The 27,604-nt window shown below is 39.2% G+C and overlaps 2 protein-coding genes across 2 annotated transcripts; both read right to left on the bottom strand.

The window, feature by feature from the left end:
• Nucleotides 1-20,625: 20,625 nt before the first annotated feature.
• Nucleotides 20,626-21,991, bottom strand: LOC142175782 (uncharacterized). The gene is made up of 4 exons (XM_075242779.1): nt 21,865-21,991; nt 21,584-21,634; nt 21,358-21,485; nt 20,626-21,075 (listed from the first exon to the last, which is right to left on the bottom strand). The coding sequence occupies exons 1-4, from the start codon at nt 21,989-21,991 to the stop codon at nt 20,626-20,628; spliced, it is 756 nt and encodes a 251-aa protein (XP_075098880.1).
• A 2,468-nt stretch (nt 21,992-24,459) lies between these two features.
• On the bottom strand, nt 24,460-24,816 carry LOC142175777 (uncharacterized). The gene has a single exon (XM_075242773.1). It carries the CDS (start codon nt 24,814-24,816, stop codon nt 24,460-24,462), a length of 357 nt encoding a protein of 118 aa, XP_075098874.1.
• Nucleotides 24,817-27,604: the final 2,788 nt, after the last annotated feature.

Genomic DNA, 27,604 nt, shown 5'->3' with positions numbered 1-27,604 from the left:
CTCATGTTCCCCACTCTCCCCACTTTCCCTACTTTCTCCACTCACTACCCACTTTCCCCATTTTCCCCACTCATGTTCCACACTTTCCCCACTCATGTTCTCCACTCTCCCCAAAAAATATTTCCTCCACCTACTCTTCATCATTCTCTCTACCTATAACATACACATCAAGACCTCACTTTAAAAAAAATTATATATAGAAAAGGGCGCATTTTACAAGGGAGCTCTCTTCTTCTTCTTGGATTTTTTCTCCAAGCAACAGACAAATACAACAGATCTCACCCTTTCTTCCCAAGAAAAACGGCCGTACACACTCATTTTACCATGGAAGCTTCTCTGAAAATGCACACCTGAATTCACACCCAACATTTGAGAGACTCACTTTGAAAGTTCTTCATACTCAAAAGAGATAGAAAGCAAAGGCTTCAAAATTCAAAATTTTCAGCTGGATTCGGGTAAAGGTTTGCTGCTCTGTTGCTACTGTTGAAATTGCTTCTTGAGCTCCTCATGTGATTTGGATTCTGCTTTTCTTTGGCTTATCTCTTGGTGTCCGCTTAACTCTGTTAGATCAGTCCCAAATCCTTTGTATTATGTTTTGCTGAATGACTATATAAAGTTATTGAATTCCTTTTAGATTTTTGGATTTGCTCAAAAATACGATTTCTGCTATTCTAGTGTGTCATGGATGAATGTTTGGTTTCCATTTGAATAAAGTAGTGTAATGAATCGAAAATGTTAAACTTTAGATTAAATGTTGACGAAGTAAATGCTGTAAAGATTTTGGAATCTGTTATTTGCTTTGGGAGTCTTTACTCATTTTCTTTAATTTTCACTTCTTGTCATCGAGGAAGAGAGTAAAATCCAAGCAAATTTGCTCTTAAATCGAGGATCTGATGGTCAGCAATGGTTATCTTTTAATAGCAAACAAGCCGTAAATTATATTCTATACTCCACTTTCAGAAATAAGATAAGCGGCATCATGAGGTATATAGTTTTTTTTAGTAGCAAAAATATAAAGATATATAGTATCACATGTTTCAACTCGTAGGCATAATGATTCCTCAATAGTTTGTTAATGAGTTGTTTGTGCACTCCAACTTTTACAACCACAATCTACTTTATTTATTTGATTAGTTTAAACGTCAAAATTTGCCCCCTATCCTCTCTGCCTCACGTTTTCTTGTTCTTGGACTTTTTGCCTCCTGATTTATCCAATCCTTTTTTACTAGTCTATGTATTTTCATGACTTGTACATTAAGTTACATAAGTCGAGCAAATTTAAATATATATCTTCCTTTTTTACAAAAACTTTTGAAGTATGTATATGTTCGTGTATGTATAAAAGAGATAGAAAACACAAGCTAAAATAATAGAAATTGGCTTGAACTTTTGTAGTTTACTTTAGGTGCGTTAATTGAATAATTGTCATAGCTACGGGTACGGTTCCCGTAACGTAGTTTGTGACACCTAGTTACTAAAATCCGGGGGTACAGTTATGTGACCCGGCCACAATTTAATCTTTTAAAAAAAATTAAACATGTTGTAGATCGTGAGTACGGTTCTCGTGACATGATTCGCAATATGTAACAATAATTAAATAAAAGCGGTTATACGGTAAAAATGCATAATAGTTTAAAACATGTATTAAAATCAGATAATATGCCAGTTATAATAGTTTATGCGACTGTGCTAGAACCACGGAATCCGGGGATGCCTAACACCTTCCCCCGGGTTAACAGAGTTCCTTATTCGGAATTTCTGGTTCGCAGACTTCAAAAAGGAAAGTCGAAATTTTCCTCAATTTGGGATTTAAAATAAATCGGTGACTTGGGACACCAAATAAACTATCCCAAGTGGCGACTCTGAACAAAATTGAATAAATTAATCCCATTTTGAATAATGTCACTTTAATTGGAAAAACGCCCTTGTACTACCTTCGGGTGTGTAAAATGGAGGTGTGACAACTCTGGCGACTCTACTGGGGAGCGAACCCAGAATCTCTGGTTTAGGGTTCAAGAATTCGAGCTTAGAATAACTGTTATAGTTGGCTTGTTTTATTTGATTTTTACATGTTGAGCCTAATGTGCTAAATGCCGCTTTTACCACTTTGATATTGTTTGGACTATATATAAATTGCTACGAAACCCTCCTCTCTATGAGTCTTCTAAATCATCTGGGAAATGTGCACTTCGTGTGACTTCTTTTCTGTTAGAGTCTTATCTCAATTTTAGAACGAGGTTCGGACAAGTTGCAAAGCCGGTGAAGCTTCTGTATTCCCGGTACGCTGCCCCACCTCGGCTCGAGCTGTCCGCTCGGGTAAGCCAGGTCTAGAACAATAAACCCAGGTTTTTAAACCTAGTATAACAAGCCTCATGCCGGATCCCTAGTAGGAACGTTTGTTTGCATCACGTGCATTTGACCTTGGAGACTCAACACAGAGGTTTGGTCTGTCTAGGACAAGTGTACCCAAATGAAAAAGACCATCCTGATGCATCTTACGTGCTACTTGTGCATCTGTTTGTTTTGGCTTGCATGTTGACCGGCTTCTAGAACAGAGGAAGAAAATCAAAAAAAATAAAAATCAAAAAAATAAAAATAAAAAAAATAAAATAAAAAATAAAAAATAAAAAATAATAATAATAATATAGGAGTGAGAGGTAGGTATTTAGAAAATTCTGAAACTCTGCCGAAATTCTGAAAAAAAAGAAGTTATCTCCAAATGAGCCAAAGTTTTCAACTGCCATGTTTCCCTTGTTCTGTCAAAACTGGCGAACTACGCGGGTCTGATTCTCACCGGATGTGAGATACGTAGGCAAACCTCATCGGTTCCGGCCCATAATTTTCAAAAAAGCAAAACAAATCCAAAAATATTTTCCTTTACTTCCTCTCTAGAAAAGTCTTTTTTTTAGACTCCAATTTTCAAAAAATAAAAAAAAATAAAATATTTTCCATTACTTGCTTCTTTAGAAACTAATTGTTTATTTAAAAATAATATATACAAAAATATTTTCTTTTACTGCTTCTTTAGACCCTAATTGTTTTTTAAAAAAAATATATATATACAAAAATATTTTCTTTTAATTTCTTCCAAAAATCCAAAAATATTTTCATTCTTCTTTCAAAATTGAAAAGAAAATTTAAAATTCAAAAATATTTCATTTTTTAGAAGCATTTCTTTCATAAATTCAAAATAAAATTCCAAAAATATTTTTCTTTCTTCTTTAGAAGTTTTTTCTATCGAAATTCCAAAAAAAACAACAATAAAAGTCTAAATTAAAAAAATAATATCTTTCTTCTTTCGAAATTCCCAAATTTTTTTTTTTGAAATCAAAAATATTTTCTTTCTTCTTTATAAGTCTTTCTTGCGGAAATTAAAATATTCAAAAAAAAAGAGTTAGTTTATTTACTTTATTTCTGGTCTTCCCGAACTACGCCAGTTTGATTCTCACCGGATGTGGGATACGTAGGCAACCCCCATCGGGTCCAACTTCAGTTTTGTAAAAATAGCCCAAAAAGATTAAATTTATTTTGTTTGACTGTAAATAAGTAAGGTGATGTCATTCTTGTCTAAAATAGTTGAATGTCCCCAAAAGGGCGCCGAAAGGCCGTTTTTGCAAGAACAACCACCTTTAGTAGTTTTTTTTAAGGTTTTGGCCGTTTAGAAAACACAACGTTAAAATCTTCTTTCCCGAAGTGCTGAAAGGTCGTATTTGCAAAGCCGGATTTTTTATGAAAATTTTAAAAAAAAATAGTGATAACCTTTTCTTGAGTCAAAATGAGTCATAACCTTTTAAATTAAATCACCCTAATAAATGTGCAGGATGAGCACAGATGAAAACGAACCCTTCGCAGTTCTTGAAGAGATCCCCTTACAGCTCCACATGTGGTGGAATGACCTAGGAAAAGGTAGCCGAGGAACTGTGATAAAGGTTTTGGGTGGTCTTGTCGGACTTTTGAACATCAAGCCAAGATTGGACGTGATTGAAGCCTTGATACCTTTTTGGGATCCGACTCGCAATGTGTTTCGCTTCTCTGATTTTGAGCTCACACCCACGCTAGAGGAAATTGCGGGTTACGCTGGCCTTAGCGGAAACTTTAGAAGTCGGTACCTGATGTCACCGAGACCTTTATCTCCTCACAAGTTTCTGGATATGTTGAGTATTAGCGGGATATTCAGGATGAGAATTTATCTGAAGGGTTTTGCACTTTACAGTTCCTGTACCAACGCTATGGCAATCCCCAAGGTTTCGAAGCACCGAATACTGGTCTGACCCATGCCGGAAATAAAGATAAATGGGAGGCAAGACGGGGTTTGGTTTTTATAGTAGCATTCTTGGGTGTTATAATATGTCCGCGAAAAGACAGCAACATAGAATTGGGCCTCGTGGGAATGGTTGATGTCGCAATCAAGAAAGCTAATGGCACTTTGGTTCCCCTGATCTTATCTGAGATTTACCGAGCTTTGACCATCTGTCGAGAAGGGGGAAAATTCTTCCAAGGCTGCAACTTACTACTACAATTGTGGATACTGGAACATCTCTGCCACCGTGTCGGGTATATGAACTATGACATGACCGGTTTGGATTGCATCGAAGAATTTGAAAGCCGAGTGGTGGGGGTTGAATTTCCAGAGGGTACCGAAGCTTGGTGTGCACACTTGAGTTCTTTAACTTCGGATAAAATTGAGTGGACGTTCGGATGGCTCCCTGCCACCGAAGTCGTATACGTGTCAGCTAAAGTGTGCTACTTTCTCCTAATGGGCATCCGGAGCATCCAGCCATATACTCCTCACAGGGTTTTGCGCCAACTGGGAAGATTTCAAACCGTCCCCCATGACAAAGATTTGAGTGTACATGTCGTCGAATTGGGCCCAAAGGCTGTATTTCCAGAAGGAAGAGTTCGCCAAGTTTGGAATGAGTGCAGATTTCTCGAACCCAAGACTATGGTGCGGGATCTAGCTAGAGGTGAGGTGGACCCCAATTATATGGTTTGGTTTGGCAAAAGGTTTCAAATTCCTCGAGAGCTCGAGAGACCTGCTAAGAGACCCCATGTCCAACAATTCACTAACGACTCGCATGAACAGTGGGGCTGGTTGGCAAAATAAGAAAGCTATAGGGCCAAGATAAGTAAATTAGAGGGACAAATCAGGGACCTCAAATTTGGCCACAGTATCCAAGCTGCCGCAGATGAAGGGGAAAAGAAAAAGCTAACTCAGGAAAACGAAGCTCTCAAAGCTCAAATCCATAAAATGAGAATAGTTGCTAGAAACCTGGAAAGAAGCCGAGCAGATGAAATGCTTATAAGCGGTATGAGAAAGAAAGTACTTGAGTATCAAGATGACCTAGAAAAATCTGAGGCTAGTCTAGCAAAAGTCCGAGCACAATTGGCAGAGAATGCAGAAGGGCGGGCAGAGTTTGTGCGACAAATGAAAAGAAAATATGAGGGGACAATCGCCAATTTAAAGAGAAAGCTAACCACCCTTGAAAATGAGGCGGACAAACATGCCAGGAATTTTAAAGCCGATAGGGAACATTGTTATGCTCTGATGGCCCAAATGGACGAATATATGCAACAATTGTGGAATCAAAATCATCATGACACTCAAGTGTTGGAAGCTCGGAATCAGCAAATCGGGCGTTTACTTCAGGAAAAGGGTATTGTCCGAGAGAGGGTTAGAGCCATTGCCTACTATATCGTCATGAAATGCCATGCATGTGTGGATATGACTCAGACCACTTTCTTCGCTGCTGTAATGACATTTGTCCGCAAGATAATGAGTGATTTGGAGCGGCTTCAAGGGTATCTCGCACGTAGGCCCGTGAGACCGGATGATGTCCCACGGGCCCCAGGAGTCGAAGCATTGATGCATTCATGATTTTTCATTTATTGAGTCTGTATTTTGGAAATTATTTTTGAGTCTGTTGGTAGTTTTTAAAAATTCCAAGAAAATGAGTAGTTGAAATTCTTTTGTAATAGAAAGTTTAGGAGTTATATTAATGAAAATTTAAAAATTCCCAAATATTGTTTCTTTATTTTTCGTATTTGTTTTTCTTGAACTACGTAATGATCTGATTCACGCGGCATCGTGATACATAGGCAATCCTCATCGGATCCGGTCACATTTTTGTAAATAACTCAAATAAGAGAGGGATGTGAAAAAGAGAGCCAAAGAAAAACCAAAAGAAAAACCAAAAAAAAAGCAAGGAAAGAGAGGAAAGAAAAGAGTGGAAAATAGGAATAAGAGGAGAAGTACAAAAGCCAAAAGTGGAAAGAAAAAGAAAATTGGGGAAAATAAGCAGAGTCGGGATGAAACATGCAACCGTTGCGAAACATGTAGAAACACATTTAACTGTATAGGTGCATCACACCCCAACGTGCGATTACCTATGTGTTAATTGCTTCAAACTGACCGGTTTGTTGTTTACTGTTAGTTAGGTTCTATAGTAAGGTGGTTGGTTTTGTGGTAGTCTGGCTTCACATTCATACTTCACAAGGTCAAAAGGAAGCATTGAAATGTCTTCAGAAATTCCTCTGCCAACAGTTCCTATTCCAGAGGATAGTCCGATCTCGACCATCCCAACTTCTGAGTCAGCAACTGCTGAGGAAAATAGAATTCTGCGTCTCCGCATGATGGAAATGTGGGACGCCTGGGCCAATGGAAAAGAACTACCAAGTGCGATCCCTGGATTCCCTGAGCTTTTTCCCAGGGCAAGTGGGACCTCCAACATCCCCATGAGTTATCCAAATACCCTACTGGGATATCCTACCATTTCAGCCCACTTTGCTGGAACACCTTCTGAGTCTCGCCCCCAGGTGTTAGCTTCAGGTGCAGCTTCAAACATATTCACCACTCCAACTTGTTCAGCTATGGCACAACCTGCTTTACCCATGCCTAACTTTGATTCATCTTCCTTCACATTTCAAGCACCATCTTTCCCACTGGAACCTACCCAGTTTACTACCAATGCTTACCCTCAGCTGCCCCGGTACGAGTTTACCGCTGGGCAGGAAAAAGCCGAAAAAACACCTGAACAAGAGGAAATTACCAGAAAGATGAGAAGCATGAAGCAAAGTCTTAAAAATATACAGGGTCTGAGTGGGCAAAAAAGCGTATCTTACGCTGACCTGTGCATGTTCCCGCACGTACATCTACCCTTGGGTTTCAAAACCCCAAAGTTTGAAAAATATGACGGGCATGGGGATCCCATTGCCCACCTCAAAAGGTACTGCAACCAGTTGCGGGGAGCGAGAGGAAAAGAAGAGCTTCTTATGGCCTACTTTGGAGAGACTTTGGTCGGCATTGCTTCTGAATGGTATATGGATCAGGATATATCTCGTTGGCATATCTGGGACGACTTGGCTCAGGATTTTGTCAGGCAGTTTCAATATAACATCGACATTTCCCCTGACAGGAATTCATTATCAAATCTAAAGAAGAAGTCCTCGTAGAGCTTTCGAGAGTATGCTGTCAAATGGCGCGAACAAGCGGCCAGAGTCAAGCCTCAAATGGACGAAACAGAAATGGTCAGTGTCTTCCTTCAAGCCCAAGAGGCTGATTATTATCAAAACATGATGTCTGCAATGGGAAAGCCGTTTGCCGAAGCCATCAAAATCGGTGAAATGGTTGAGAATAGGTTGAAAACAGGGCGAATCTTGAGTCAGTCTGCTATAAGGGCTACCTCCCAAGCAATCCAAGGCGGGTCTGGATGAGTAGCAAACCGAAAGAAGAAGGAAGAAGTAGCAATGGCAACTTCAAGTGTAAGAAAACCCCGTTCGGCCAGACTTCATTTCTCTGAAAGAACCCCACAATACTACTACCCCCATCAAGATGCGGCCTATGCTATGGATCTTCAGCCATACGCAGTGATGAATGCACAACCATACGCTAGGCCACAACAACAATTTCACCAAAACCGAGCTCAATTTCCCAGAAATCAACTTCCTCACCAAGCTCAGTATAATCCCCGACCTCCACAAAATAATTTCCCCTACAATGCCCGTGCTCGGGAGCCGCCCAGGAAGACGAACTTCACACCTATTGGTGAGTCATATTCTAGCCTTTTCCCTAAATTGGTCCAAATGGATTTGTTACAACCCGTACCCCCAAATAGGCAAAACCCAGAGTCACCCTCTTACCAACCTGGCGCCCGATGTGCCTATCATTCTGGGGTGGAAGGGCATGACACTGAGAGCTGTTGGACTTTGAAAAGGGTTGTTAAAAATCTCATAGAACAAAAGATGATAGTGTTAAAGGATGAAGACATTCCTAATGTGACCAACAACCCGTTACCGGCTCACAACAATGGACCGGTTATTAGAATGATCTGCAAAGATAAAGAGTTTGATCCTGCCTTGAAAGCCATCATTGCAATCGCTAGCGTCGAGAAAAAGCCAAAGGCTGATGCAAAGTAAGAAAAAGGGGAGAAGAAGAGTAAACCCACCCCTCAAAACACAGAAAAAGCAGTGGAAACCAAAACTGAGGTAGTACCCTCGAAAGATGCCATCCTTTATGTGCCCCGGGGTCCTAGGAAAGGACAAGTGACATTGAGCCCTCCAAGAAGGTTTGAGCTGAACAAAGGATCTAAAATGTATGTGCCAAAAGGGACCTATGTGGTACGGGGGCCAATAATTTCACCAAGGCTGAATGAGCCCGTGGTTATTGGCCGCGCACCGCAGAGGCCCATGACAGATCTTACTGCCATCCCATGGAATTATAATGAGGCGGTAGTAACCTACAAAGGAAAAGAAGTCTTGGGAGAAGTAAATGAAACTAACCCGGCTGAGAAATACCTCAATCTAGAGGAAGTGAATAATGCCACGAAGAAGCATTTCCCACTCAAGAAGCCAGTTAGTGCCGAAGAAGCAGAAGAGTTCTTCAGGAAAATGAAGACTGCGGACTACGAGATAATTGACCAACTCTAAAAGTCTCCTACTCAGGTCTCTTTGTTGTCTCTATTAATGAATTCAACAGAACATCAGAAAGTGTTGATCAAAACCCTCAATGAAGCTTACGTTCCGATTGAAACTACTGTGGAACAACTGGAGAGGATGGCAGAAAGATTCTTCACAATCAATCAGATCTCCTTTAGCAAGAATGACCTGCCCCCGGAGGGGGCCACCCACAACAAAGCCCTCCACCTAACAGTTAAATGTGAGGGGTACTATGTGAAGAGAGTCATGCTGGATGGCGGTTCCGGAGTACATATCTACCCTCTCTCAACTCTGCAAAGAATGGAGATCGAGACTGAGAGAATCAGGCCCAACAACGTCTATGTTCGTGCCTTTGATGGCATCAAAAGAGACACCATAGGCGAGATGGATTTGATTTTGACTATTGGACCTGTGGATTTTGAGGTGACCTTTCAAGTCCTAGACATGGATACTTTTTATAATTTCCTCTTGGGAAGGCCTTGGATTCACGCGGCAGGAGCCGTACCTTCCACTCTCCACCAGATGGTGAAATTGGAATATGAAGATCAGGAGATCATAGTCCACGGAGAGGATGTGTAATCGATCTATCGGGACCAGTCGGTCCCATGCCTCGAAGCTACGAAAGGTAGTGAACATATAGTCTATCAAGTTTTCGAGGTTGTGGTCGCAGACCAATATGAAGAAGGAAGCCCTTGCCCTCAACCTTTTCTCAAAAAAATGTCAGTTATGGTTGCCAAGGAAATGATCAGGCATGGTTATAAACCCGGGAAGGGGCTCGGGGCATCATTGCAAGGTATCACCGAACCTATCACCTTACTTGCCACCAAGAAGTTCTTCGGTGTGGGTTTTCACGCCACAGAAGCTGATGTGACGTGGGCAAATCAACGAAAGAGCAATGGTTGGGTTTTATCTCAGCCAATTCCGCATCTCTACAGAACATTTGTCAGGCCCAAGTACAATGAAGAAGAAGAAGATGAGGCCTTCACGCCCGAGGAAATTGAAGAAATCTGTGGGGCTATGAGGCAAATGCTGTATGAAACCCACATGGTTCAGCCGGGAGAAGGCTCGAGCACCGCTGAGGGCTGTATATGGGGCCCAATGCCAAGCTGCAAAACTGGAAGGCTACTCCGTTCCCAATCAGGCGGGAATCCCGGTAGTCCAGTCCTGCCACCTTTTCTGCATCACGAGTTATTTCAGGGTGTAACTCGGATGTTTTTCTTTTAGTTTCCTGTCTTTAAATGCTAATGTAAACCCTGTTATCTTCAAAATTCAATGAAATGAAATTAATATTTCATCGTTCATCTCTCTTTATTCTTTCTGATTTTGTTACTTTTTCTTATTTCTTCTTTCAGTTCTAATAATGTGGCTATAAATAACATGACATGCTTGCGGACTTCATGCCCAGATCCAAACATGATGTCTAATTGTGAAATAATGAATCAAGAAATGGAATATGATGAAGAAGAGGCTTTTAAGGAAATAAATCGAGAATTGGAACAATTTGAGAATAAACCTAAGCCGAACTTAAATGAAACCGAGCCGGTTAATCTGGGTAGCTCTGAAGAAGTCAAAGAAACCAAGATAAGCATTCACACAGATGAAAGAACCAGGGACGCATTGATCCAACTTTTGTTTGAATTCAAAGATGTGTTTGCTTGGTCATACGATGACATGCCAGGATTAAGTGTCGATTTAGTGGTCCATAAGTTGCCAACCTACCCCGATTATTCCCCTGTCCAGCAAAAACAGAGGAAGTTCAAATTTGATTTCAGTGACAAGATTAAAGAAGAGGTCACAAACAGTTAAAGGCGGAAGTGATCCGATACACCACATGACTGGCTAACATAGTTTCCATGCCAAAGAAAGATGGGAAAATTCGGGTGTGCGTTGACTAGCGATGACTGAACAAAGCAAGCCCCAAGGACAATTTCCCTCTGCCAAACATCCACATCCTTGTTGATAACTACGCCAAACATGAAATACAGTCTTTTGTGGATTGTTATGCAAGATATCACCAGGTGTTGATGGATGACGAAGATGCAGAAAAGACAGCTTTCACCACACCATGGGGCACCTACTGTTACAGGGTCATGCCTTTTGGTTTGAAAAATGACGGGGCAACTTACATGAGGGCCATGACTGCCATATTTCATAACATGATGCATCAAGAGATAGAGGTGTATGTGGACGATGTGATCATCAAATCCAGAACCCAAGACGACCATGTTCGGGACCTAAGAAAATTCTTTGATCGGCTATGTAAATATGATTTGAAGCTAAATCCGGCGAAATGTGCATTCGGAGTTCCGTCTGGCCTAGAAACTTTGCTCCAAAGTTAGAAGTGCGTCCTAGAAACTTTGAAGTGGGGCAACTCGTCTTAAGGCGTATTCTCCCCCATCATCAAGAAGCCAAAGGAAAATTTGCTCCTAACTGGAAAGGCCCATACATCATCAGAAAATTGTTGCCAAAAGGGGCATTGTATCTGAGAGACATTGAAGGAAATGACTCTGAAACAGCTGTAAATGCAGATGCGGTCAAAAGGTACTATGTCTAATTCTTCTGCAGCAATAACATTATCCGATTGGGATGACGAAGGCTTTCATTCTCGCTACCCAAACACTCCAATCCTTTGCTAACCCTTTGAGCCGTTTACCTTTCTTACATTACCCTCTTTGGAACCTGAAAGTGTCATTAAAAAAAAAAAAGAAAACAAAACAAAACAGAAAAACAAAAGAAAAATCAAAAACAAAGTTTCTTGAACTACGTTCGACTTGATTCCAAAAGGATACATAGGCAGCCTCTCCCTGAGGTTCAGTCACACCAAAACAAAAATCCAAATTTCCCCAAAAGTGAAACTGGGGCGGACGTTATGATAATTCGGCGATGATCCCTCCCGAACGGTTCCAAAGTTGTAATTCGATCCAAGTTTTTTTACCCAAACCTGTTTCAAGTCCTTTCGATCAATCGGCAAAAGGTTTTTCAAAATCAAAGAACGCAGTTGCTTGGATCTGATGCAATCAAAATGAGAGAAATAAAATGAGAGAGTCTTATTGGTAAAAACCTACGGGCACCATAAGGCAATAACGAGCAGTGAAATCGAAAATGAGAGAGTCTTGTTAGTGAAAACTCGTAACGAGCACTATAAGGCGACAGTAAGAAGAGAAATGAGAGAGATCGATTGGTGAAAACCCACAAAGGGCGTTATCGATTGAAAGAAGAAACCCTTCACCACCATTGGTATTGAAAGAGTCATGACAAGGTTTTTCGATTTTGAAACACGGGCCGCAATGGGTTTATGAGAAGATAGTATATTTGTGCGGATCAGTTGTCTAGTCCAAGAAGTATGTCATGCCTATTTGAAGTCTGCATGCACCTCAGATAAGTCCGTCCTTACTCCCCGAAAGGGATGCTTCTCTTTTAAATTCATTTTCTTGTCCTTTGTTTACTTTTCCTTGAACCTATTTCGGTCTAATTCTGTTCCGTAACTAATACAAAGAAAATGTGGCAAGATTGGTTTTACAGAGTTCTGCTTGATAAAAACCAAGTCCAAAGAAATGTACCCCAGCCTCAGCGAGTGCATCAAGTCGATCCCGACTGGCCATAATAGCCGATGCTCTAAAACCAGAGTTATTGAAAATGAAAAGAAATTCGAAGTCAAAGCCTTAGAGGTGGATTAAAGTGAAAGGGCCAAAGCCCCGCACGGTTGAACCGCCGTTTGGAAAGTTTGAAAAGTTGAGTTCCTCGGTTTTAGGAGAGAGATCAATCTTCAGCAAACAACAGAGGTTCTCACCAAAAGAGCTAGGCCGAGATTAAGTGATCAAAAACAATGAAGGCCACAAAACCGACCACCGTTTCAAACTAACAGTTGTTCTTTGTTTGAAAAATTGAAACAGGTGAAATCCAAAGCAACCATGCAAAAAGCAGGTGCAACCAAAAGGAAATACGCAAGGGTTAGAAATAGCTATGCTGCAATAATCAACCCAAAAGGGAAGTCTCCTCCCAATTCTTTCCTGCATTTTTTACTCATTTTCTTAAACTCAAAAATAAAAATAAAATAAAATGAAGATTGATAAAAACAAAAATAAAAAGAAGAAGAAGAGAAATTCAAAATCATGGTAGCATAGGGTCTCCAATCTCTAGCTACGTCCTTTCCAACATAGGATCCCATTCCCTAGTCGATGCCAGCATAACCTGGTAATCTTTTCCCATCTAGGGTCTCATTCCCTAGTCACTGCCAGCATAACCTGGTAGTCTCTTTTAGTATTGAGTTCCACTCTCTAGTTGATTCCCGGCATAACCCGATGACCTTTTCCTTTCTCCGGCATAACTCGATGACTTTCCCGGTATAACCCGTGGATCTCCCCGGCATAACCCGAGGACTTTTTTTCTTTTCCTGCATAACCCGATGAACTTTTCCTTTATAACCCGTGGACCTCCCCGGCATAACCCGAGGACTTTTTTTTCTTTCGCGACATAACTCGTGGACCGCCCCGGATAACCCGAAGACCTTTTTCTTTTCCGGCATAACCCAATGACTCTCCCGGCATAACCCGTGGATCTCCCTGGAATAATCCAAGAACCTTTTTCTTTTCCTCCCGGCATAACCCGTGGACTTCCCTGGCATAACCCAGGGACCTTTTTCTTTTTCTCCCGGCATAACCCGTGGACCTCCCTGGCATAACCCAGAGACCTTTTTTTTTTCTTTTCTCCCGGCATAACTCGTGGACCTCCCCGACATAACCCGAGGACATTTTTCTTTTCCGGCATAACCCGATGAATTTTTCGGCATAACCCGAGGACCTTTCCTTTTTCCGGCATAACCCGATGAATTTCCCGGCATAAATCGTGGACCTCCCCGGCATAACCCGAGGACCTTTTTTTATTTCCAGCATAATCCAATGACTTTCCCGGCATAACCCGATGACTTTTCCGGCATAACCCGTGGTCTTCCCCGGCACAACCCAATGACCTTTTTCTTTTCCGGCATAACCCGATTATTTTTCCAGCATAACCTGGTAATCTTTCCAACTTGGGGCCTCCGATCCCTATTTGATTTCATTTTAGATATAGGGTCTCTATTCCCTAATCTCTTTTTCTCTGGGATACACAATCCCGATTTTATTGCTTTCAATAAAGAAATAATTTAGATTTTGTTGCAATAACTCACAAAATTTTCCTAGTGAAAACTGGGGCAGAAAAATTTCGTTCATTTGTTTGTTTTGGTGCCTAAGCAGGTTTTTACCTTGAGGGACAAGTTTCGAGGCGACCAAAAGAAGAAGTCTCTTTTCAAATAAAAGAAAAGAAAAACAAGAAAAAAGAAGTGAGCTCTAAAGTGCAGAAGCGGAGAAAAGATGCGGACTGCTCAAGATAGGATTGAAGTCACAAGCTTCGCATGTCCTGCCTTGATCCAAAAGCTGAAGAATGAACCAGCGATTGCAACTAACGAGCATCAAGATTCAGATCGGAGTCCAACAACAAGAACCAGCTAAGACTCAAGATCAAACTTCAAAAGACTTATAGATGTGAATCTTGTAACTTATAGTTGATAGGCTTAGCTAGTTTAGCTTTTTAGTTTTCCATTTTTTTTGTGTAATAAGGAGCTCAACAAGCAGAAACAACAGCAACAACAGTGAAACTACAGTTTTCCGGTAATCTCAGCTACCAAAACTTTCAGAACTACACCGACCTGATTCCTTTATAGCCAAGGATATGTAGGCAACCTCCGAAGCAAGGTTCGGTCAAACTTTTTCAAAATGATTCAAAATGGAGTTTCAAACGGGCAAAAATTGCTTGTAGTTGCTCACTTTATCTTTGTCCGAAAACTTTTCATGTTTCGAGCAAAGAGGGGCAGCTGTGAGCAGCTTATTTTTGACCATGTTTGAATTTATTCCTACTTTTCTCTACTCACTACCCACTTTCCCCACTTTCTCCACTCACTACCCACTTTCCCCATTTTCCCCACTCATGTTCCCCACTCTCCCCATTTTCCCCACTCATGTTCCCCACTCTCCCCACTTTCTCCACTCACCCACTCTTCATCATTCTCTCTACCTATAACATACACATCAAGACCTCACTTTAAAAAAAATTATATATAGAAAAGGGCGCATTTTACAAGGGAGCTCTCTTCTTCTTCTTGGATTTTTTCTCCAAGCAACAGACAAATACAACAGATCTCACCCTTTCTTCCCAAGAAAAATGGCCGTACACACTCATTTTACCATGGAAGCTTCTCTGGAAATGCACACCTGAATTCACACCCAACATTTGAGAGACTCACTTTGAAAGTTCTTCACACTCAAAAGAGATGAAAGCAAGGCTTCAAAATTCAAAATTTTCATCTGGATTCGGGTAAAGGTTTGCTGCTCTGTTGCTACTGTTGAAATTGCTTCTTGAGCTCCTCATGTGATTTGGATTCTGCTTTTCTTTGGCTTATCTCTTGGTGTCCGCTTAACTCTGTTAGGTCAGTCCCAAATCCTTTGTATTATGTTTTGCTGAATGGCTATATAAAGTTATTGAATTCCTTTTAGATTTTTGGATTTGCTCAAAAATACGATTTCTGCTATTCTAGTGTGTCATGGATGAATGTTTGGTTTCCATTTTAATAAAGTAGTGTAATGAATTGAAAATGTTAAACTTTAGATTAAATGTTGACGAAGTAAATGCTGTAAAGATTTTGGAATCTGTTATTTGCTTTGGGAGTCTTTACTCATTTTCTTTAATTTTCACTTCTTGTCATCGAGGAAGAGAGTAAAATCCAAGCAAATTTGCTCTTAAATCGAGGATCTGATGGTCAGCAATGGTTATCTTTTAATAGCAAACAAGCCGTAAATTATATTCTATACTCCACTTTCAGAAATAAGATAAGCGGCATCATGAGGTATATAGTTTTTTTTAGTAGCAAAAATATAAAGATATATAGTATCACATGTTTCAACTCGTAGGCATAATGATTCCTCAATAGTTTGTTAATGAGTTGTTTGTTCACTCCAGCTTTTACAACCACAATCTACTTTATTTATTTGATTAGTTTAACGTCAAAATTTGCCCCCCTATCCTCTCTGCCTCACATTTTCTTGTTCATGGACTTTTTGCCTCCTGATTTATCCAATCCTTTTTTACTAGTCTATGTATTTTCATGACTTGTACATTAAGTTACATAAGTCGAGCAAATTTAAATATATATCTTCCTTCTTTACAAAAACTTTTGAAGTATGTATATGTTCGTGTATGTATAAAAGAGATAGAAAACGCAAGCTAAAAAAATAGAAATTGGCTTGAACTTTCGTAGTTTACTTTAGGTGCGTTAATTGAATAATTGTCATAGCTACGGGTACGGTTCCCGTAACGTAGTTTGTGACACCTAGTTACTAAAATCCGGGGGTACAGTTATGTGACCCGGCCACAATTTAATCTTAAAAAAAAAATTTAAACATGTTGTAGATCGTGAGTACGGTTCTCGTGACATGATTCGCAATATGTAACAATAATTAAATAAAAGCGGTTATAAGGTAAAAATGCACAATAGTTTAAAACATGTATTAAAATCAGATAATATGCCAGTTATAATAGTTTAAGCGACCGTGCTAGAATCACGGAATCCGGGGATGCCTAACACCTTCCCCCGGGTTAACAGAGTTCCTTATTCAGAATTTCTGGTTCGCAGACTTCAAAAAGGAAAGTCGAAATTTTCCTCGATTTGGGATTTAAAATAAATCGGTGACTTGGGACACCAAATAAACTATCCCAAGTGGCGACTCTGAACAAAATTGAATAAATTAATCCCATTTTGAATAATGTCACTTTAATTGGAAAAACTCCCTTGTACTACCTTCGGGTGTGTAAAAAGGAGGTGTGACAATTCCAAAAAGCTGTTTTTCAAAATTTTCACTTAGATAACTCACAAAACTTCAAAGACATATATTCATGTCCAAATACAAATCTAGTTTTCAAATATTATTTTCACTTGTACTTTTTTTTAACCTTTTTCCAAAATTTTACAATTCTTATGTCCTAACGCCCACTTAAACCCGCCACAATAAATTATTAAAAGTTGATTTTTCTAATGCAATAAACAGGACACCTATCTGAATACCAGTATAGTATTATACAAAGTAAGTTTGAACTTAGACGCGCCGAATTTTTATGAAATCTAGAGTACAATAATTAGTTTATGGAAATGCAATAGTTTTTACCCAAAATTAATAAATTTATAAATTATATTATATATTTATTTGTGATCGTATAGAACTCATACATTTTAAATCTTAGATTCTCTTGAGATTGTGTTATTATCCAAGAATGGTGAGCTTTTACATTGAGTTTTAATGTAATGCCTAGTGGAGTACATGCAACCTTAGAGGGTCCATTAGCAATTGAACCAAAGGAAATTATTCTTGCATTTACCCGAAAGGGAGGCATCGTCATTAATGACATAAGTAGATGAGGTCATATTTTTTTTCCCAATAACAAAAAATGTTGTGATGCTATTATTCAAGAACTTTTATGTAGTGCATGAACCATACAAGTCTAGCCGGCTCATGATTCTATTTTGGGGGTGTTCAGGCAGAATTGGAAAATTGCACCAAACTAAAAAGTCAAATTAAGCTGTTGTTATTGTGAGGAGGAAGATTAAGAATGGAGAAGAAGAAAAATCAAAATTGTATTCTCCAAAATCTGTGAAGCCTCTTGTGATGACCCACTCATTTTGAAAGTAAATTCTGTATTTCGAGGCCTTAAAAACCTCTTTTTATCTCACCTCGATTTGCGTACGCAGTCCGAGCGCGTTTCCGGAAAGCTTTTATGTGAAAACTAAGTAAGATAAGGAAGTTAACCTTTGAAATTGAATAAAGTTGACTTTGGTCAACATTCTTGGTAAACAGACCCGGACCCATGATCCGACGATCTCGTAAGGTCCACAGTAAAATTTGGGACTTGGGCGTATGCCCGGAATCGAATTCCGAGGTCTCAAGCCCGAGAAATGAATTTTTTTAAAAAAAATATTTTTTGGAAAATATAAGAGTTTTTAGAAGTGAATTAATGCATTTTCTTGATGGTATCGGGCCCGTATCTTGGTTCTGGAGCCCGGTACAAGTTTGAAATAATAATTAAGTTGAATTTAAAAAATTTGGTAAAGATCGGAATTGGTTTGGTATAAAACGGACCTATAGTTGAGAAAATAGTAATTTTGATGTTCTTGAGTGATTTCATGAATTTGAGGTTTAATTCATAGTTATTGATGTTATTATAATGATTTGATCGCACGAGAAAGTCCATATGATGTCTTTAGGCTTGCGTGTATGTTTGGTTTGGAGCCCGAGGACTCGGATGAGTTTTGGAGTGTAAATTTAGACTTAGGAGAATTGCTAGTGTGTTGCAGATGTGTAGCAGGCCTCTGATCTCGCAAATGCGAGATCAGGCATCGCAATTGCGATGCAAGCAGGGTCGTAATGCGATACTTTTGTGACAAATGCGAAGAACCCAGAGCCAGCCTTGTCTCCCAAATGCGAGGTATACTTCGCAAATGCGAAGTCTTCAGCACATGCCCAGAAGTCGCAAATGCGGCGATTCCTTCGCAAATGTGAAATAAGCAGGAGTCGCAAATGCGACATATACCTCGCAAATGCGAAGGTAGCAGGGTCCTTAAGGGTTCGCTGGTCACAATTGCGACATTAGAGACCTGTTAAAATGAATTTCAGACGGGATTTCAACCATTTTTACAACTTTCTCAAAACCTAAACTCTCTTGGGCGATTTTCGAAAGAACAGTTCTTCTCCAAATCAATTGTAAGTTGTTTCTAACTCATTTTCTTTAATCTATAATATCTTTTCACATGATTTCAATTCGAAATCAAGGGTTTTCATAGGGGAAATTGGGTGTTTTGGGTAGAGCTTAGGATTTTCAAATTTTGGGGATTTGGACCTCGATTTGAGGTCCGATTTCAAAACAAATTATATATTTGGGTTAGTGGGTGAATGAGTACTTAGGTTTTGGTTTATACCTCGGGTTTTGACCATGTGGGTCCGGGGTCAATTTTTGACTTTTTGGGAAAATCTTTAGAAAACCTATTTTCATGCATTGGAATTGATTCATTTAGCATTTATTGATATCGTTAAGTAAAATGTGGCTAGATACAAGCGATTGGTGGTGGAAACAAAAGGTAAAGCGATAATTAAGGCTTGAATTTTGTTCGTCACATTAGGGTAAGTGTTTGGTCTAACCTTAGCATGAGGGATTACGAGTTGTGTCTTATTTGTTATGTGTTAATTGTTGAGTACGACGTATAGGTATGGTAACGAGTATCTATACGTTGGTGTCAAGCATTCCCGTGAGTCTTAAACTATGATTAATGTGACTCCGTTTCGTATTGTTCATGCTTTATATGATGATTTCTATTGTTGAACAAGGCTTGTGAAAATATTATTGGTAATTGAACATTGTAGAGCGTTGGCTCAAGTTGAGAATTGAGTTGTGAAGTAATTGAGGAAAAGAGAAGAGGTTTATGATATTGTCTCCCTTGCCGGGATCTTATTGCTTTTGATATTATCTCCCTTGCTGGGTTGTTATTGCTTTTGATGTTATCTCTCCTGCCGGGATGTTGTTACTCATGATATTATTTCCCTTGCCGGGATATTGTTGTTATGCTATTGTTCCCTTGCCAGGGTTTTATTGTGATATTATTGATTCCCTTTCCCAAATTGCTTTGTGGTTGTTGCTTGGGTGAGGAAGAGTGTAAAGCATGAAGGGTGATGTCGTGCCGATATTGTGAGGTAAAAGCACGGAAGGTGATGCAGTGCCGCACGATGTACAATGCCGTGCCATAATATGAGCGATAATGCACGAAGGATCATTCCGTGCCATGATTATGTGAGGTAAAAGCACAAAGGGTGATGCCGTGCCGATTATATTGATTCTTATGGTGAGGACGAGAGTAAAAGCACGAAGGGTGATGTCGTGCACTTGTCTTGGATTTCCTGATTCTTGCTGATAATTGAATTATGGTGTTTCTTACATTTATCTATTGGCTTTATTTACATTCCTCAATCGATTTTCTGTTGTTACTTGATATTCCCCAGCAACATGTTTCCCCCCTCCTATCTTTAGCTGTAAATTTCTGCCTTTATTTTTTCGCTGTATATGATTTAACTACACTTTGCACTGTGTGCAGATCCCGGTGCTGCAACTTTTGGACCACAGGGAAGTTGCTGCCTTCAGTTCATCAAGCGACCCGAGGTAGTCCTGCAGGCGTCCGCAGGCCTTGGCGTCCCCTTCCTATCTAGTTTTTCTTCTGTTCTTTACTATTTCTGAGACATACATGTATCTATTTTTTTCGGATCCTATTTGTTGTATTCCTAGACAGTATGTGAGATTGTGACACCATTTTTGGGTAGCTTTTGTTTGTGGATTTGTATCGGTATTGTTAAATTGTCACGTTTTATTCTTTCACTTTATTATTTCTGTTATTTATATAATGTTAATTCACAACTGTTAAAGGATTAAAAATGGAAAAAGTAAAATACTTGGAATGATTGGCTTGCCTAGCTTTTACTAGTAGGCGCCATCACGACTCCCGAGGGTGGGAAATCCGGGTCGTGACACCTTTACCACATACAATGCTATATAACAACTTCTCCACTAACTAAATAATAGCTCTTGTACAGTTGTCAATTAACTACTTTAACAAACTAACCACTCTTAAACTAACTTGTACACCCTATATACTTTTACTATGTACACTTTAACCCTTATGTCCCAAGACTCCCAATCAAGCTGGAGGGTGGAAAGCATTGAACACTCGAGCTTGGAAAGAAGGAAGGAGTGCTGAGCAACACCAAGATCTTTTGTCATAAGATCAACCAACTGAAGTTTGGTCGAAATGTGATGAGGAGCAAGCAAGCCATTCTTAATCTTCTCTCGAACAAAGTGATAATCTATCTCAATGTGCTTTGTCTTTTCATGAAAAATAGGATTTGCTGCTATTTGAAATATAGCTTTGCTATCACAATATAGATCAACAGGCTGATGTATCTCAATGTTCAACTCTTGCAACAATCCAACTAGCCAAGTAACCTCAGTTGCTACTGCTACGAGGCTTCTATATTCAATTTTAGCTGAGCTTCGACTCACTGTCTGTTGCTTCTTTGACTTCCAGGACAACAAGGAATCCCATAGCTTGACAACATAAGCAGTGATCGACCTTCATGTGTTTGGGCATGCTGCCCAATCTGAATCACAGAAGACAGAAAGATAAGTAATAGGACCCCTCTTGAGAAAGATACCAAGGGCAGGTGATCCTTTAATGTATCTGACCACTCGAAGTGCTGTAGGTAAGTGTGATTGTTTGGGATGCTACATGAATTGACTCAGAACTTGCACGGCAAAGCAAATATCAGGTCGTGTAATCGCCAAGTAGAGTAACTGGACTACCAGCCTTTGATAGCCCCCATCTTGTAGCTCTTCATCATCATTGTGCCCAACATATTTGTCATACTCTGTAGTGTTCAGTTTTTGATTGAGTTCAATAGGAGCGAATGCAGGTTTGGCAGTAGCCAGTGCTGTGGAGGATATTAATTCTAGTGCATATTTCTCTAGTTTAATAACATTCCCTTATCTGATCTCATTACTTCAATACCTAAAAAATATCTGAGTTCACCCAAATCTTTGACCTCAAAGCTGTTTTGCAATGTGCTTTTGGCCTCTTCCACTAAGGAAACATTACTCCAATGATCAAGAGATCATCAACATACACCAATATAATTATAAGGTCATGTGCTGTCTGTTTGGTGAATAGAGAATAATCATATACACTCTGCTGATACCCCGCTCCCACTAAGTCATCTGTGAGCTTAATGTTCCACTATCTTGAAGCATGTTTTAGGCCATAGAGTGATTTCAATAATCTCCAAACTTTGTTCTCCCCATATCGTTGGAAACCCTGTGGCAAAACCATGTAAACTTCTTCATAAAGATCCCCTTGTAAGAATGCATTATTGACATCCAGTTGATAAAAGATCCATCCCTTGGAGGCTGCTATACTCAGAACAGTTCTCACAACTACCATTTTGGCAACTGGTAAGAATGTCTTACGATAGTCCAACCCTTTTTGTTGGGTGTTTCCCTTTGCTACTAGTCGTGCCTTAAATATGTCAATCTCACCAAAATGAGTTATATTTGATCTTGAATACCAATTTAGAACCAATTGGTTTCTTCCCTTCTGTTGAATCTACCACTTCCCAAGTATGGTTCTCTTCAAGTGCTTTAATTTCCTAGTATATGGCTTGTATCCATCTTGGATCATTTGCAGCTTCCTTAAAGGACTGTGGTTCAATTAAAACTGAAAAAACATTGAGAAATGATTGGTATGCAGGGGATAAATGATCATAAGAGAGAGCACTAGAGATAGAGTACACAGTATTAGTGTGTGTCTTGGCATTAGCGATGAAATCCTTAAGCCAAACATGAGGACTTCCTTGTCGACTAGACTTCCCAGTCTCTCCTTCTATAGATGCTGGTTGTGAGTGTACTTCTTCTGTTCATGCTTCTTCTATGGTTGTCTCAACTTCTAGTTCAAGGATGGTAGGGATTAGATTCTCACTTATTGGGGCATCAGTTGCAGCCTCATGGTCTTCCCCAGACTCTGCATGATCTGTGACTGAGTTCATATTAGCTGCAGTCCCATGGTCTTCACCAGACTCTGCATGATCTGTGACTGAGTCCATATTAGCATTCTCCACTTCTGTAGTAATGTTTTTAGCAACTGGCATTTGCATGTTTTGGGTTGTGGTTGGAATCACATGTGCATGTGGTTGGTGTCTATCTACTTCCACAACTGAAGGCTGAGAAGGAAATAAATCCTCTGTATAGTCAGAATCAGTAGTTTTCTCAAAAGGAAAGACCTGCTCTTTACATACCACATCTCTGCTAACAAAAACACTTCTATTCTCCATATCATACAACCTATAACCTTTTTGTGTTTCTGAATAACCAATAAGGACAACCTTTTTAGCTCTAACTGTGAACTTATCACCTTTAGGTAGGTTACTCGCATAACATAAGCAACCAAACACCCTTAAGTGATCTATTTTTGCTGGATTTTCAAAAAATAACTCGTAAGGTGATTTTCCTTGCAAAAAACTAGTTGGCAGTTTGTTTATCAAATATACTGCAGTTCTTACACAATTACCCCAAAATCTCCTAGGAATTGAGCTTTGAAATTTCAAGGATCTTGCAACCTCCAGTATATGCCTATGCTTTTGTTCAACTACCCCATTTTGTTGTGGGATGTATGGGAAACTACTTTGGCGTATGATTCCTAGAGAAGCAAATAAAGTATTGCATTGAGAGTTGAAGAACTCTGTACCATTATCTGATCTAACAATATTCACAATAGATTCAAACTAAGTATTTATCATTGTAAGAAAGTTCTTTATTACAACAACTACTTCACATTTAGACTGTATTAAGCACACCCAAGTAAACCTGCTGTAGTCATCTACTATTGTAACAAAATAAAGCTTTCTGTCATATGTAGGTACCTTATGAGGTCCCCAAACATCCATGTGTATGAGTTGAAAATAACTACTTGATCTAGTGTAACTAAGTGGAAACTGTAGTTGACACTGCCTTGCCAAGGGACACACTTCACAGTTGTTCTGCTCTCTAGCTTGTATCTTGTTCTTTACTTCTGAAATATGCTGCATTGCTTTTGTTGATGCATGACCTAGCCTCAAATGCCACAATGTTGTTTCTCCATGTTCCTTCAAGAAACTAATTGCTGCTGTTGGTAAACTTTCTTTTATCAAGTATAATCCTTTGTTTTTTCTACCATTCCCCATCACCTTGCCATTGTAAAGCCCCTGAATATATACAGAAATCGGGATAAAATCCAACTGAGCAACATAATTGTCTAGTGAGATTTGACACTGACAATAAGTTGAATTTAAATTCTGGCACATACAATACTTCTTTAATAGTTTTATTACCTAAACCTACTGCATCTCCTGTATATGTAATTTCTGCTCTACTGCCAGTAGGCAGCTGTACTCCATCTGCTCTATGATATGCTTTTCTAAGATTATTTAGAGCATTCTTACAATGTGTCACATGGTGAGTAGCACCTGAATCCACTATCCAAACTTGATCACTAGCAGCTCCATTTGTCATTAAAGTAATGATACGTGCAGTATTAGTGGAACACTCATTTGTGGTAGTCTTCTGCAACAAATTTACCATCTGTTTGTATCGCTCCTCAGTGAAGAAATTACCTTGTGTGGGAAGCGTAGGAACCTGTTTCTCTTCACTTGTTGCATTGTTCACATAAGTCCTGCTTCCTGAGTTTTTCCCTTTCTTCTTGCTTTTGAAATTTGGTGGATACGCCACTATCTTGTAGCAATTTTCCTTCAGATGTCCTTTATAACCATAATAATCACAGATTAATCCTATCCTCTTAGGTTTAAACTCATGACCTTTACCAGCCAACATTGCAAGAGGATCCTTCAACGTGTCTGTGAATCCTAGAGTTCTTTGACTTTATTCTTGTGCAACTATTGCATAGGCTTCATTCACTGTGCTCATAGATCGTTTTGCCAAGACATTACTTCGAATGTTATGATAACTCTCCTTCAATCCCATAAGCAATTGCAATAAATGAATGTTTTTTAGAAGCTCCACTGAAGGCCTAGACTCCTTACAGTCACATGAAGCCAAAGGTACTATGACATATTGTTCATCCCATAGATCCTTCATTTTCAAATAATAGCTAGTGACCGAGTCTGTTCCTTGTCTCAAAGTCGCAATAGCAGTCCAACGATGATATATCCTTGTTAAATTTGACCTATCAAATCTTTTCCGAAAATCAGCCCATACCTTTTTTTGCATTCGATGCATCTACGATGCTAGGCGTTAATTCATTTGAAACAGTACATGATAGAACAATTGCATTACATTTTTTCCATTGCTTTGCTAATTTACCTTTATAAATACATTTTCACACACGATCCATCCACAAATCCAAGCTTGCTCTTTCCCCGGAGTGACAATTCATCGCCCTGCACCACAGTGCGTAATTTTCTGGGCCTGTGAGCTTGAGCGGAATTAAGACTAGTCTTGGAGCATCTAAAGTGATAAGTTGGTATTTTACCAACTTATTTCCTCTTAATACTTAGTCTTTTGTATAATTTTATTGAGAAACTAAGGCATTTATCGATGTTTATTGGCATATTTCAGGTGTCAAGTGATTTAGAAGTGATGGTGAAGAAATTGTGTGAAAAACAAGTCAAAATTGTGAGAAATGGAAGGCTGCCAGTTTTTACCCTATGCGATCGCATGTTACATAATGCAACCGCATAAGCTTAAGCGTATGAACCAATGCGAACGCATAAAGGAAAGCCCAATCAGCAGCTAGTCAACAGACTTGTGCGAACGCAGAGGACCATATGCGATCGCATACCTGGGAGAATTTATTCTCTGCGATCGCGGTTGCACTGTTGCTAACGCATAAAGTAAATCCTGGGCAGTTTTGGAATTTCACACCATCGTCCCCCAAGACATTTAATACACACCCTAGCAAATATTTTGGGGATCTTTTGGCATATTTTCAGTTCAAAACACTAGAGAAGAACAAGTTTTGGAAGTTAGGGTTTGCACACACATTTGAGTTTTGAAGATTTGAAGCTTGTTTTTAAGATTTTCTTACTCCTTTGTACTCATTTTTTCATTTCCTTACTTTGTATTACATATCTAAGTGTGTAGTATTTTATTCAACACTTGAATCTTGTATATGGAAATATTCATGTTTAAAGTGTGGATTAAATACCTTGTTGTGCTTATGTATTGAATGATTTTTATCTCTTTATGAAGTGGGTTATTGTTTCTTTAATTATTCTTGTTCTTTAATGTTTTCAAAGGGATTAGCTAATCCTAGGACTCGCCCATTAACTCTGAATTAATTTTGAAAAATATTATTTGGGGTTGGGAAAGATTAATTAACAAGAACTTGAGGAATTAACCCTCATTTTATAGATTCTACCTAGGGATAGGATTGAACTACTTGTAGCCATTCCGGGTGTGCTTAATCTCTTAATTGTTTTAGGGATAATTCAATTAGGAAGTCTTGTTAGTCTTTGGAAGAATCTAATTAGAATTATTACCCGTGGCTAATTAACATAAACTCGCTCATATTTGTAAAATCATGAAATACATTGGATCGTTACTTGAGTGTAATTCCCGATGTATTCATCCTTGTAGCCATTGATCATTTTACTTTCTTTCTAGGTTAGTTTTACATTTCCGCATTTAGGTATAAATATTTTCTCAAACCAATTCTAAGTGTTTGGCATTGCATAACAAGTGATAATTCTCTTACATTCCTAATCGCCTACATATTGTTCTCTGTGGAATTCGACCTCGACTCATAGTTGGGTAAATATATTGCATGCGATCGTATTTGTTTCTTGTTTATTTTCTTACTTTTGAAAAATGGAATCATATAATAAAAATTGGTCGGATGGTAGTTGTTCATACTTTGATGACCCTTGTCCTTATTGTGGAGGACCACACTCGTGGAAAAATTGTTTAAATTTTTCTAGGGGTGGATTGTGCACACAATCTCAAACCCATGCGTGGAGTATTTGTGATAAGTGTGGTTGTCAAAATGGTCATTGGGAGTATTGTGCTTATTTGTCCTTCCCTTCCCCAAGCCCTCGCTATGATGATTCTACTTTTTGTGATGAAAATTATAGGGTTATGGAAGTAGAAGAAGTTGAGCATGGTCAAAATGGAGAGTTCAATCTCATGTTAGAATGCCTAATTGAATGAGGAAACAAAGAACAAAGTGCATTGGAGGAGCTTTTGAAAAATAGTCTCCAAAATGACTTGGCACTTGAACGGTTGCACTCACAAATGGGAGAAATGCTTGAAGCTTTAGAGGTCCAAAAAGCCTTGAAGGTTAATGATAGCCAAGAATTTTCCTTAGATGTGGAAGCCGAAAATCCTTCCTTGATGCTTGATCAAAACCACGAAGAACTCTCAAATGCTCAAAATGAGAAGATGATGCTCATGTTGGAGACCATTCTTGAAAATGAGGAGAAGCACAACTTTGCACTCGAGGAATTGAAACAAGGCTTGGCTCACATTGATGAACATATCCGCACTTTGGAAGTCCAAATGAAAATATTGGTTGAGGCTCACTATGCCCACCAACTTGAGAGTGTGGAAGGAAGTCAAGAAGAGTCCGATTTCGAGGAAGAAAGTGAGATCTACTTTGAGGAATCAAGAATTGAACATCCGCTAAACGATTCCATGAGTTTTAGTGATGTCAAGAAAAATATGGACATAGAGTCAACCGGTGTAAATGAAAATTTGGTTGAGAATGACTCTAGTCCGGGGGAAAAAGAGGATGTCAAAATCCGGGAAGAACTGCAATTTGGAGGGTGGATATCACATTCCAAGCATTTTTCAACTTTGGAATTGTGTGGTGAAATGGGAATTGAGCTACACGAGTCAATGAGAGATTGCAAGGAGGAAAGACAAAGGCCACACATTTTACAATTTGAGGGAACAAGAAGGAAAAAATGACATTCCTCACATGAAAGCCAAGAAGTGCAAAATGAAGAAATTAAGTCTTGGCTTGATCATCTACTTACCACCCCCACCACCCGTGGTCACAAGCTTGATT

This window comes from Nicotiana tabacum, chromosome 3 (genome assembly GCF_000715075.1).
Source record: "Nicotiana tabacum cultivar K326 chromosome 3, ASM71507v2, whole genome shotgun sequence".
Classification (NCBI taxonomy): Eukaryota; Viridiplantae; Streptophyta; class Magnoliopsida; order Solanales; family Solanaceae; genus Nicotiana; species Nicotiana tabacum.
This window is presented reverse-complemented; position numbering and strand designations above follow the sequence as displayed.